The sequence below is a fragment of the Mastigoproctus giganteus genome, chromosome 10, assembly GCF_048544385.1.
Source record: "Mastigoproctus giganteus isolate SK-2022 chromosome 10, ASM4854438v1, whole genome shotgun sequence".
Lineage (NCBI taxonomy): Eukaryota > Metazoa > Arthropoda > Arachnida > Uropygi > Thelyphonidae > Mastigoproctus > Mastigoproctus giganteus.
In genome coordinates, this window is record NC_143584.1 from 67,969,784 (window position 1) to 67,983,652 (window position 13,869).

Here is a 13,869-nt window from a genome sequence, read left to right on the forward strand (position 1 = left end):
TTACTTAACAAGTACAGGTCACTGTTGAACAAAAGCCGAGAATTAGGGTTGAATTTGAAAGTGTCTGCAATTCTGCCCAGACACGATAGGAGAGAGTATATGATGAGAGCCTTGTTGATCAATTCGGCCCTGGAAAGATTGTGCAAGGCTCAAGGGGTAGAATTTTTTTCAGCCTGGACTGTACTTGTTAATAGGAGAGATTGCTTCTACAGGGATGGGATACACTTAAATAGAAAGGGTGCAAGAATATTTGCTGATGCTATCGAGGCAGTGTTAGGTGGGTCGGAAAACTGCTAGCTTGGGGGGGAGACAAAGACCAATAGATTGACAGTAGCCACTGGCAGAGGTGAAAGAGATTCTTGCACTGCTTCTATGAGAATGAGCAGAAGCCTGAAAAACAAGATGCATGGTATTTCAGAGACTGCTGGGAGCCATTGCGGTACAAGTAAACACATGGGTTGTGTTAGGGTAGCTAAGAATAGAAACAGGTGCAGGTATACTTGCGTGTACACCAATGCTAGGAGTTTAGTAAATAAATTTGATGAATTTGAGGTATTGCTCAAAACATCGAAGGCAGATATTGTTGGGATATCAGAGACGTGGTGTCACACAGATATAAGGGATGCACAACTGCAATTTGGGGAGTACAACGTCTACAGAAAGGATAGACAGGATAGGAAGGGGGGAGGGGTTATGCTATTAGTTAAGAAACACATAAAAACCAAGGAAGTGAAGCCAGTCGACATCGCTGGACAGTGCAGTGTTGAGTCAGTTTGGTGTGACATAAACATTGGGAGATCAAAATTGAGAGTAGGAGTGTGCTATAGGCCTAATGACTCTGATGAGTATAATAAGGAACTATACAGGGAAATAGAGTGGGCCAGTAAATCAGAGAGTCTTATAATGGGAGATTTTAATTTCCCAGATATTGACTGGAATTTGGGGGCTGGTTACTCACACACTAGCAGGGCTTTTGTGGATTTATTGGATGATTGTTTTCTACATCAGCATGTTCGGGAGGCAACTAGAGGGAGTAATACTCTTGATTTGATTATCAGCAGTGATTCTTCATGCATTAAGAATCTGCAGATAAAGGAACCACTACGTGGCAGTGATCACAGTGTGCTGAAGTGGGATTTACTCAAAGAGGTAACTACCATTAGGGGAAAAGGGAAGGGTTATTGCTTCCGTAAAGGCGACTACGATGGACTGAGACAGTATTTAAATTCTATACAGTGGGACCAACTGATCATGTTACCAACAGCAAATTCAAAATGGGAAGCATTCAAAGAACTTATCTTAGAAGCTACTAGGCTTTACATACCAACTAAGAAATATTGTTCAAGGTTTAGGCCAAAATGGATGTCAGATGAACTAATGAGGCATATGGCAGAGAAGAAAAATGCATGGGATACATACAAATTAACACATGACACAGAAGCCTATGATAGATACAAGTTGATATGTAACCATGTTACAAAGGAGGTTAGGCAGGCGAAGGCAGATTACGAGAAATCCTTGGCAAGGGATGCAAAGAAAAACAGCAAAGAGTTCTTTACTTATGTAAACTCTAGAAGGAAGGGGATGAATCAGATTGGTCCACTTGATATTGATGGGTCAACTGTTGATGATCCTGCTCAGGTAGCTAACAAACTAAATGAATATTTTGCATCAACATTCACACATGAGGAGTTATTCAGCGAGGGGAATGCCAGAGGTGTATTCAACTCTAGCAGTAAGCTACAGAATCTTGAAATAACTGGGAGTAAAGTGTAGGAGAAACTGTTGAAGATAAACACAAGAAAGGCACCCGGGGTGGATGGGATCTATCCAGTTATATTAAAGGAGGCAGCAAAGGAAGTAAGCAAACCCTTAGCCATAATTATAATTTTAATTTTAATTTCCCAGATATTGACTGGAATTTGGGGGCTGGTTACTCATACACTAGCAGGGCTTTTGTGGATTTATTGGATGATTGTTTTCTACATCAGCATGTTCGGGAGGCAACTAGAGGGAGTAATACTCTTGATTTGATTATCAGCAGTGATTCTTCATGCATTAAGAATCTGCAGATAAATGAACCACTAGGTGGCAGTGATCACAGTGTGCTGAAGTGGGATTTACTCAAAGAGGTAACTACCATTAGGGGTAAAGGGAAGGGTTATTGCTTCCGTAAAGGCAACTATGATGGACTGAGACAGTATTTAAATTCTATACAGTGGGACCAACTGATGATGTTACCAACAGCAAATTCAAAATGGGAAGCATTCAAAGAACTTATCTTAGAAGCTACTAGGCTTTACATACCAACTAAGAAATATTGTTCAAGGTTCAGGCCTAAATGGATGTCAGATGAACTAATGAGGCCTATGGCAGAGAAGAAAAATGCATGGGATACCTACAAATTAACACGTGACACAGAAGCCTATGATAGATACAAGTTGATATGCAACCAAGTTACAAAGGAGGTTAGGCAGGCGAAGGCAGATTACGAGAAATCCTTGGCAAGGGATGCAAAGAAAAACAGCAAAGAGTTCTTTACTTATGTAAACTCTAGAAGGAAGGGGATGAATCAGATTGGTCCACTTGATATTGATGGGTCAACTGTTGATGATCCTGCTCAGGTAGCTAACAAACTAAATGAATATTTTGCATTGACATTCACACATGAGGAGTTATTCAGCGAGGGGAATGCCAGAGGTGTATTCAACCCTAGAAGTAAACTACAGAATCTTGAAATAACTGGGAGTAAAGTGGAGGAGAAACTGTTGAAGATAAACACAAGAAAGGCACCCGGGGTGGATGGGATCTATCCAGTTATATTAAAGGAGGCAGCAAAGGAAGTAAGCAAACCCGTAGCCATAATTATGAGAGCTTCCTTGGACTCAGGGGAGGTACCCATAGACTGGAAATGTGCAAATGTGACCCCAATTCACAAAGGAGGATCAAAGGCTGACACAAGTAATTATAGACCTGTGAGCTTAACTTCCGTTCCAGGAAAATTAATGGAGGCACTGGTTAAAGAAGCACTGCAGGATCATTTAGACAAAACTTCAGTTATAGCTCAGACACAGCATGGTTTTGTTAAGGGGAAGTCTTGCCTGACCAACTTGATTGGATACTATGATGCAGTCACAAAAGAACTGGATGCAGGGAATAACTTTGATATTATATACTTGGATCTTAGAAAGGCTTTTGATACTGTTGCACATGGAAGACTGCTACACAAATTGGAGCAGTATGACACTGGAGGCAAATTGCTGCTATGGATAAAGGGGTGGTTGAGGGGGAGAAGACAGAGAGTGGTAATCAATGGACACTGCTCATCGTGGACTGATGTTATTAGTGGAGTCCCTCAGGGCTCAGTGTTGGGTCCATTATTGTTTTCTGTATTTATAAATGATATTGATGATTGTATATCGGGCTTAATGTCCAAGTTTGCAGACGATACAAAGGTTGGCAGGGTTGTCAAGGACACTACGGACACTATGCTGCTGCAACAGGATCTGGAAAGGTTGAGTAGATGGGCTGAGAGGTGGCAAATGAAGTTTAACATTGACAAATGTAAAGTTCTACACATGGGAAACAGCAACCCCAGAGCAACGTATCAACTCTGTGGTACTACACTGACAGTGGTAGAGAATGAAAGGGACTTGGGGGTGGTTGTGCAGGCAGATATGAAGTTCTCTGAGCAGTGCAGACGGGCTGCAAGAGTAGCTCATGGAGTATTGTCAATGATATATAGGAATTTTTCCAGCAGGGATAAGGAGGTGATTATTCCATTGTATAAGGCGATGGTCAGGCCACACCTAGAGTACTGTATACAGGTCTGGAGGCCTCATTTCAAGAAGGATGTAGAGCTGCTGGAATGAGCACAGAGAAAGGCAACAAGATTAGTGAATGGAACAAAGGGGTGCTCTTACGAAGAAAGGCTTAAGTTTTGCAAATTACAGTGTCTGGAGACTAGGCACCAGCGAGGTGATCTGATAGAGGTGTATAAAGCCTTGAATGGTTTAAGCATGCTCAATGCTGATGGGATTCTTCCTCTAGCTCAGAAAGATCCTGAGAGGATCTTTCTGAGCTAGAGGAAAGACAGATGTAGGATAGACGTGCGGAAATTTGCCTTTAGCCAGCGGGTGGTTTGTTGGTGGAACAGACTTCCATCCCTTGTGGTGGAGGTTGATAGCCTAAATAAGTTTAAGGCTCAGCTGGACAGGTATTTTGAACGAACAGAGGGGTGAAGTGGAAGTGGGTTTTTTTTTTTTTTTTTTTTTTGGCTGATGCTGCATAAGCTTGCTTTCTTGCATCAATTGCCTCTACTAATGTTAATACTAATGCTAATCTAAGCACTTGGTCCACTTCATATCAAACCATCAATATCAAGTGGACCAATCTGATTCTTCTCCTTCCTTTTAGAGTTCATATAAGTAAAGATATCTTTGTTGTTTTTCTTTGCATCCTTTGACCAAGATTTCTCATAATCTGCCTTCGCTTGCCTAATCTCCTTTGTGACTTGATTACAGACTAGCTTATATCTACCGTAGGGTTCTGATAATTTATATGCATGCCATGCATTTTTCTTCTGTGCCTCTTGTCACAGAAGAAAAAGAAGTGGTCACAGAAGTGGTCTCTGAGACCACTTCTCAAAAAAAAAAAAAAAAAGAAAGTATCACAGAAGTGGTCTCTGAGACCATTATAGTCACTTGCACGAAAGCAAAAACCCTTCTCTTTACTTCTGATGGTAGTTAAATCTTTAAGTAAATTCCACATCAGTACACTGTGATCACTGTCACCTAGTGGTTCCTTTATCTGTAAATTCTTGATGCAAGAATAATCACTGTTGATAATCAGATCAAGAGTATTATTCCCTCTGGTTGCCTCTCGAACATGATGCTGCAGAAAACAATCATCCAATAAATCCACAAAAGCCTCACTAGTGTGCAATGTGCGAGTGACCAACTCACAAGTTCCAGTCAATATGTGGGAAGTTAAATTCACCTATTATAAGACACTGTGACTTACTGGCCCTTTTTATTTCTCTGTATACAGGAACTCCTCGACTTACGTAATACTCAACTTATGTAAATTCGACTTTACTTAAGTTTTTGCCGTCTGGTGCAAACTGAAAAAAAATATGGAAACATATTTTGCATTTGTAGGGATAAATGGAGGTATTGTGAAAATATCATAATGTGAACCCAATAACGTTTTTTTTTTTTTTTTTTGTAATTCGTTCAAAGTCCTCGGAAATTGAAAATTTCGCTATATTACTAAGCTGTTTATTTCTCTAAAAGGTCATATTTATAATGGAAACTGCACTACGCTTTCATCATTATCATATGTTCCCATTATAAGAATCAATTTTGAATGCCTTTGCGATATTTTTCTAAAGCACATTTCTGGAGGTCACGACCAAAAAACAATAAAAACAATTTGCCCTTTCTAGTTTATTGGGCTTTTCTGTTAGCAATCTACTATAAACAGGCAGTAAACTTGATGTATGTTCCCCTTCACTGAAATCTTCAATCATATAAAAAACAGAAATTTCAGAAACTTCTCTTCATTCCTTTTTACGTATTACAATGATGAATGGAATGGGATTGACGGAAAGTGCAAGTGATGGCAGAGCCAGGAAACGAAACAAAATTGATTTAGAAATGAAGATGAAAATGATTAAGAGTATGAAGCAGGACAAAGTTTGTCATATAATGCAAGGGAATATGGTCTCGCTGCTTCAACAGTGAATACTATTTTAAAGGACAGTGCATATATAAAAGAACATGTTAAAGGATCAACGCACTTAAGATCAACAGTGATCACAAAACAGCGTTCAGGTGCTATATCGAAGATGAAAAAAGCTATTAATAATATGGATGGAAAATTAGATTCAGAAGCGAGTACCCCTGAGTCCAATGGCTATTCAAGCAAATCAAGAAGTATTTCTGAAGATGTTAAGGATAAGTATGGCGAACCCCAAGCCAAATTCGTGGCAAGCAACGGGCGGTTTAACAGGTTCAAGCTCTGCACTGGTTTCCAAAACATTAAAGTATGCAGTGAAGTTGCCAGTGCTGATTCTGCAGCTGCAGAGAAATTTTGTGATGTGTTGGAAAAAATTATTGATGAACGTGGCTATCTAATGCAGCAAATTTTTAATATTGACAAGACTGCTCTGTATTAGAAAAAAATGCCGGATCGAACATACATTGCCAAAGGGGAAAAGACAATGCCAAGTTTCAAGGCTTAAAAGGATAGAACCATGCTCTTCCTTGAGGCTAATTCAGCGAGACATTACAGATTAATACCACTGCTTGTGTACCATTCTGGAAATCCTCGTGCATTTAAGGGCGTCAATAAAGCCACCATACCAATTTCTGATCGAACCAGAGACTATGGATAACAATATCTCTCCTTGAGGATTGGTTTAAATGCTGCTTCATTCCAGAGGTTGAAAAATATTGTAAAGACAATGACATTCCTTTCAAGATTTTGCTTCTGGACATCCTACACATCTAGATGATTTCAATTCGAACGTGAGAGTCATATTTATACCGCCAAACATGACTTCATTCATCCAACCTATGGATCAGGGTGTTATTTTGAATTTAAAAGCATACTATTTATGCACAACATCTACTCAGGAACTGTCTGCAGTAGATGATGAGAAAAATTTTACTTTAAGAGACTTTTGGAAATCTTACAATATTTACCACGGCATCTTAAACATTAATAAGGCCTGGGTGGAAATTACTAAAAGTTGTTTAAATGGTGCATAGAAGAAAATATGCCTGCATCACGTAAAAGGCTTCGAAGGGTTTGAAAAAGAAGAATCATATCAAGAGTTTACAGTTAAGATTGTAAAGGTTGCAGAGCTACTTCAGTTGGAAGTTGTTGCCAAAGACGTGGAGGAGTTAATAAAGGAAGAAGAGAAGGAATTATCTAACGAAGAACTTATTGACTTTCAGGCAGCAATAGTGAAAGAAGAAAATGCTGATGAAGCTCAAGATGAACCAAATGAGGAGCCAAGACGTTTCATCACCAGAGAGAGATGGCAATGGCATTTCGTGAAATTGCATCGGCAATGGTGAGGTTTGAGAAGATGGATCCAGACAGTGAACGATTCTTAAAAGTTAGAGTGGTGAATGATATGCTTGCTTGCTACAAAGAAATCTATGATGAAAAGAAAAAAGCCACCGTCCAGTCATCCATTAATATGTTCTTTCGTAAGGTTGAGCGGCCAATCCCTTCTAAATCACCACAGCCCTCAACCTCTGCAGTGGCATAGTTATCAGCTGAAGACGTCCATTCTGGCAATGATGCTCAAGAGGTAAAACTTACAGACATTATGCTTGTCTCCTCTCTTTTTTGTAATTTTATAATTTTTAAATTTTTTAAATTGCACGCTTTTGTAAATTTTTCCTGAGCATGAGATAAAAAATTGAATAAATACAATAAATAATTATATTCACATGTTCATCGAACATTTCTTTTTTGATTCAATCAATTTAGCAAGCACAGTTGCAAGAGCTGCACAAACATGGGGGAAATTCTGACTTACGTAAAATCTGGCTTACAGAGTTCCGTGGAACGCAACCCTTACGTTAATCGGCAAGTGGTTGTAATTTTTCATAGTACTCATCAGAGTCATTAGGCCTATAACAAACTTCTTCCCTCATTTTTGCTTTTACAGTGCTTATGTCACACAAAACTGATTCAACATTGCACTGCCCATCTATGTAAACTGGATGCACTTCCTTATATTTTATGTGTTTGTTAACTAACAGCATAATCCCTCCTCCCTTCCTATCCAGTCTATCCTTTCTGTACACACTGTACTACCCAAATTCCAATTCTACATTCCTTATATCTATGTGACACCAAGTCCCTGATAACCCAACAATATCTGCCTTTGATGTCTTGACCAGCACTTCAAACTCAAATTTATTTACTATCCAGGCAGTTCTCGCTTTACGAGTTCTCAGGTTTACGAGTTTTTTTTCCCAAGTATCAAGTATCAACAAAATCGAAAATATGAACATTAATTGCAAAAAATGAATGTTAAACATTCATAAATACTGCATTTCAAACCACACGCATAGCTATACAGTACAGTGTACCCTGCTTTACGATATTAATCAGTTCCAGAGACACCATCATATTGTTAAAATATCGTAATGTGAACTCAATAACACATTGTTTTTTGGTTGTTTTTTGGTAATTTGTTTCAAGATCTCGGAAGTTTAAATTTTCGCTGTATAACTAAGCTATTTATCTCTCTAAAATGTCATTTTAAAGGTCACGAGTGTGATGTGACCTTAAGGCCATATAAAAGGTTGTGATCATGGCTTGTAAATCGTATTAGTTACCAATTCAAATTGGCGCACTATAGACTTAGATGCTGATGCGTCATAAAAATCCTAATAACCAACCAATTCAAATCATTAAAATGCACTACACTTTCATTGTTATCATATGTTCTGTTATAAGAACCAATTTTAAAGTCACGACCATAAAACAATAAAAACAATTTGCACTTTCCAGTTTATTGGGCTTTTCTGTTATCGCAAGCAATTTATATAAACGGTTGTAAACTCGATCTTCTTGCATTTACGAAAATACCAATAGCTGGAATTGTGTGGTTTTTTACATTATTATGGTGAAATGTGTTTCCCCCTTTACTGAAATCTTCAATCGTATAAAAAATAAAAAATTTTCAGAATCTTCTCTTCATTCCTTTTTTTTAAGCTTCGTAAACGTGTTACTCCACACGAATTGTGTTAGTTGCAATTTGTGTGTGAAAAAAAATGCTTATGCATGCAATCGTGAAATTTATAATTAAAAGAGAAGATTATCTTGGAAACAAACACCTCTTGAAATATTTCTGAAGAAGACAACTCCTTGCGCAACAAACCACCGAGTGCTGAGCCAATAACAAGTGATCAACGAGTGTGCGTTTAGTTGATGATGATGAAGCATAAACATTCTTTAACATTTGTAAGTTGTAAATAATTTCTCTATTATTATAATTTGCTTCATTTTACAGGCTATATTTTCATTTCTTTCGATAAATCAATCATTGTTTAAACATAAACTAATTAGCTAACTAATTTCATTGTTGAGAACATAACCCCTATTTTTAACCTTATTTTTGTCTATGGGAAATAAATTCCCGCTTTACGAGTGTGTGCTAGGAACGAATTAACTCGTAAAGTCGAGAACTACCTGTACTCCTAACATTGGTGTACATACAAGTATACATGCACCTGATCTTACTCTTAGTTACTCTAACACAATGCCCTTTTACTTGTTTCATGACTCCCAGCAGTTCCTGAAACTGCTGTTCCATTTGTTCTGCTTTCAGATGAAACACACTAAGCTGACTTCTTTGGACTTCATGCAATGGCATGAAGTCCAAAGTCTAAATCTATGGTGACAACTGTTTCTTGAGCTCTAACTCTGCTTTCTGAGTTTCAACAAGAGACCTACATTTCATGCACAATTACAAAATATTACCTCACAACAGAACACCATTGTATTCTGTCATTCAAATTTTCAGTAATCGATCTGTAACACGAAGAATAAAAGCTGAAATTTACAGTTATTGCCATTTACATCTGACTAAAAGTAAGCAGATATAAATGTCAAACCCTTTATAAAAACTCAAATTAAAGGACACCAATATGCACTCACCTATTCCACAATTTGCTCCTGTTATGACAGCAACTTTGCCACTCAAATCTCGACCATGAAGAACTTGCATGGCCGTGCTACTTGCATCAAACCTTTGTCTAATGTCATTGGGAGAGTCAGTTTCTTCTATTGCAAATGCTAATCTTGGATCTGTATAGGTGGTTTTCTTATTATTATGGCTAAAGAAATAACAAAGTTGTACATAAAAAAAATTCTGCCATTAATTTCTTGCTTATACTGAGATAGCACTCAAATTACTTTGAAATATAAATCTACAATTTTCCAAAAAAAAAAAAAAAAAAAAAAACCAATTAATTTAATAAGACCTGTGCCAAAAAAGGCCATTTAAAAAAAAATTTTTTTTTTATGAAAACCCCAAACACGAGAGGTATTGGAACCTATAGTACTTAGTACCATGCTTGGGTTGGAGGTTGAGAAGATGAAAGAAGATATTTGATTAGACTTGAACTAAAGACTAATTTTCAGGAAATACACATGAAGGAAGGTTGATCCAGAAAATGGCAGTTGAATGAATAAACGACGAAGATGAAAAGTTGGTTCTGTGAGTTTGAAGTTGGACAGTAAATGGATGTTGGCTGGTGGCAGCATGTGTTCGGACTGTTTTGAAAGAGACAGCGGGAATTATAGAAGCCAATTCCGAAAAACAGTGCTCATGGAAGTATCTGTAGAAAAGGCATGCAGCAGAAACAGTATGTCATTAGTAATTGCAAAAGGCTGAGCATCTCGACCAGCTGGGTCAGTGTGACTAGAAAACAGAAGCCAGCTGGAGTTGTGAACATTACAATCGCCAAAGAAAATTACCTCACTGTTAGGAAAGTTGGAACTGGAGAAAATCAAGTTGCAAAGAGAGAAAGTCGAAGAGCTCCAAGTGATTAGTGGAGTTGGGAGAATGGTAGAGACAACAGATGAATTTGACACAATGAGGTAGAGAGATTTTAAGCCAGAGAAGATCGAAAAGAGGAGATTCCAAATTACCAGGTGTCTGACAGAGAATATCAGAAGTGGACATATGCACAAGTACCACCTTTGAGGTGAAAGGAATCATACAGCAAATAATTTGGGCAAATGAGATGAGCAGTAGTTGAATCAACCAATAACTGAGATTCTGTCAGAAAAAGTACATGGGGTTTGACAGACTGCAAGTGGAAATGGACATCGTTGAGATTAGATGTTGTTTTGGTTTTTGGGAGCATTAGCAACTAAGGCCATATTGCTCCGGGGATATGCAGTAGTCATTCCTGACCTTTCTGCATCCTCCGTATTTGGTGGGCACGGGCTCGAACCCTGGTCTAATCAAGAAGCGTGTGCTACACACTGCTGCTCCTGCCCACCTGGCTGCAGAAGTGCCGTTTGAGATTAGAATTGAGACCACATATATTTGTGAAATGAACTAGGAAGTGTTTGGGAGGTTTAGATCTTTTTTGCAGATAAGCTTACTCTATTAGTTTGACAATTCATGGTGTACTCAATAGTAAAAAAAAGTGTGGGGGGGGAGAACATGCTGTATGAAGTAATGAAATTTTTGGATATGGCATACACATGGTAAGAATATTCCCAGATCCTTGACATAACGTGGCCACGACAAAGCCAACCGCATACACACTCTTGGGCTCCCTCCAGTCATTATCTGGCAGAGTAGAGTTAGCAAGATTATACACTAGGTGATCCGGAAGCCTCCTAAAGAGTTACCAATAGGTTCGGTCCGGTGTACTAACTAGCAGCCGGCCTGCAAACACCGTTACTATATCCTCGAAATGTAAGGAAGATTGGATCACGCCATGATGTTAAAAGGTAAGTTGCTACAATGGATAAAAGGATGGTTGAGTGGGAGAAGACAGTGGGTGGTAATCAACGGGTGCTGCTCTTCGTGGACTAATGTTATTAGTGGAATCCCACAGGGTTCATCTAGAATTCCAATGTAGTTATAGTTATAGCATAACTATAACTACAAAATCTAACCTCATAACCTCAAAAGTCATCAGTCATACTGCATGATGGAAGAGATGGGGAAGGGTTGACCGGAACTTAGCTCTGGAGACTAAAAATGGGTTCCACCACTTCAAGCCTCCAATGGCAAAGTGGTGGTATTGCACTGGTTGATGAGAGTCATCTACCATCTAGTATTGCCTAGTAACACGGAGGGGAGGCATTCCTCCATGTGGTGTGGGCGCCACACCTTGACCCTTGCTTATGTTGGTTCACATCTGGGTGGTCACCCACAGTGTGCTTGTGCACAGAGGTTATACCCAAGATTACTAACAGTCCCACCATCGTGAAAGTGCAAGCAGAGGATTTGGCTGTCACAGACTGTCTGGACTTCGCCGAAATTGAGTCCACTTGACTTGAGTCACCCGAATATCAGTTCCATCAGCATTTTAGACTCCCAGATAGCAAGTAGAGCTTGTACTTGCTTAGGGAGAATACAAAGATTAATAGATTAACTAGTGCTAAAGGCAGAGGTGAAAGTGATTCTTCTATTGGAACATGAAGCAGCCTGGAAAGGAAGCTGTTGGGGATTTCAAGTGCTGCTGTGGGTCATCATGGAATAAGTTTGACATGGGCTGTGTTAGGGTAATTAAGTATGAATAAGAACAGGTGCATGTATACTTGTACACTAATTCTAGAAGAATAGTAAATAAATTTGATCCATGTGAAGTACTGATTGCCATCCAATGCAGCATTGCACAGATATCAAACAAGTTGTGTCACAAGTAAATGTGACAGTTTTTCACAGATATAAGGGATGCAGAATTTGAATATGGGAAGTACAACATGTACAGAAAGGACACAATGTATAGTATTTCCTGTCTAGCAGCACTGGGGGATTTCCCCAACTCCATGTCATTACTTTGTTACATAATACAAATTTTGCGAAGGCACAACAACATAACCTATAACTATACTACACAAACCACACAATTTTGTATATTGTGTGGTTTGTGTAGTATAGTTATAGGTTATGTTATGTTGCCCATCTGGCCACTTAGAATAGGGGCCACTAGAGCACCATTGGCCCTTAGGTTCACATCCCAGGAGTGGGGAGTTGGCCAGATAAGTAGGGAATTATAATAGCTCTGGAAGGGCGAACCCTGGCATCACCTGAGCTTATGAGGGAGAGCCCAAGAATAAAAAAAAATCAAGTTTTTGTTGGAAAGGAGTGCAGGTGTGATAGTATAAGTGTGAAATATAGTTGAAGGCAAAGGTGGTGGATGGTAGGGAGATTTACAGGAGGAATTAGAAGAGTAGGGAGGAGCAATATGGCCTTAGTTGCTAATGCTCCTAAAAACCAAATAACAACAGAAGAGTAGGGGACAGAAGGGGCACTCCTGTGAAGGAAGCCCACCCTCATGCTTAAATCCCCTAGGAAAACAGGGTGTTAAAGTCATATGAGTAGGGTGCCCAATGTGTAGATGGTTGCCTGCTGGACTCACAGTACCCAGTTTATTGAGCAGTTAATCCCACACTGGGGATTAACTGCTTGGATGCTGACACTGGGGGCAGGCTGGCTACCCACTGTGTCAGCATCCAAAATCATGCTGCCAAGAAGGAGGAATCAGCAAGAGTGATCTCAGTCGGGGGGGACGGGGGAGGCCCCATTAGGGAGATCACCAAACAGCTGCAAGTAAAATTTGGTGGGGGACTGTCCGCAAAACATATAGCTTTCATGCAGTACACAAACTTTTTTTTTTTATATATATTCAGGGTTCACACTAATCAGGCAGGTCACATAACATATACTTCCTCTCAGATGCCCACTCATATACACACCCATGCAGCACCCCAAATACAGACATCACACACATTTATTTTTTTTTACTAGCCACAGTTCAGTTATACTAATGTATATGATGCTTAACTTGCAGATTTTTTTTTCACGTATATTCAAGAGTGCAGTCATACCTATCAAAAGGATGTTCTCAAGTATTCACTCACTCACCAGATCATACACATAACACTTGTCACAGCACTCTAAATATAAGACAGCATACACTTTTTTTTTTTTTTAATCAGTTTCTACAAGTTAAGAACAAACAGGACAGGCAAAAGTCAAAGTATGGTTATACAAGGAGGGAACATGAACATTCACACACAGATCAAGTTACAAGTGCCAAAAGAGAAAACCAACCAGAAAGCTGACAGAGAAATTCATCCCCACACAAT

The 13,869-nt window shown here is 39.0% G+C and overlaps 1 protein-coding gene across 1 annotated transcript in view; it reads right to left on the reverse strand.

Moving 5' to 3' along the window:
- The window catches only part of Wwox (WW domain-containing oxidoreductase), a 190,983-nt gene that overhangs the window by 100,083 nt on the left and 77,031 nt on the right, over positions 1 to 13,869 (reverse strand). Inside the window, exon 4 of the mRNA XM_090384097.1 lies at positions 9,688 to 9,866. Coding sequence (XP_090240223.1) covers positions 9,688 to 9,866 — 179 coding nt within the window. The remainder of the gene's footprint in view (positions 1 to 9,687; positions 9,867 to 13,869) is intronic.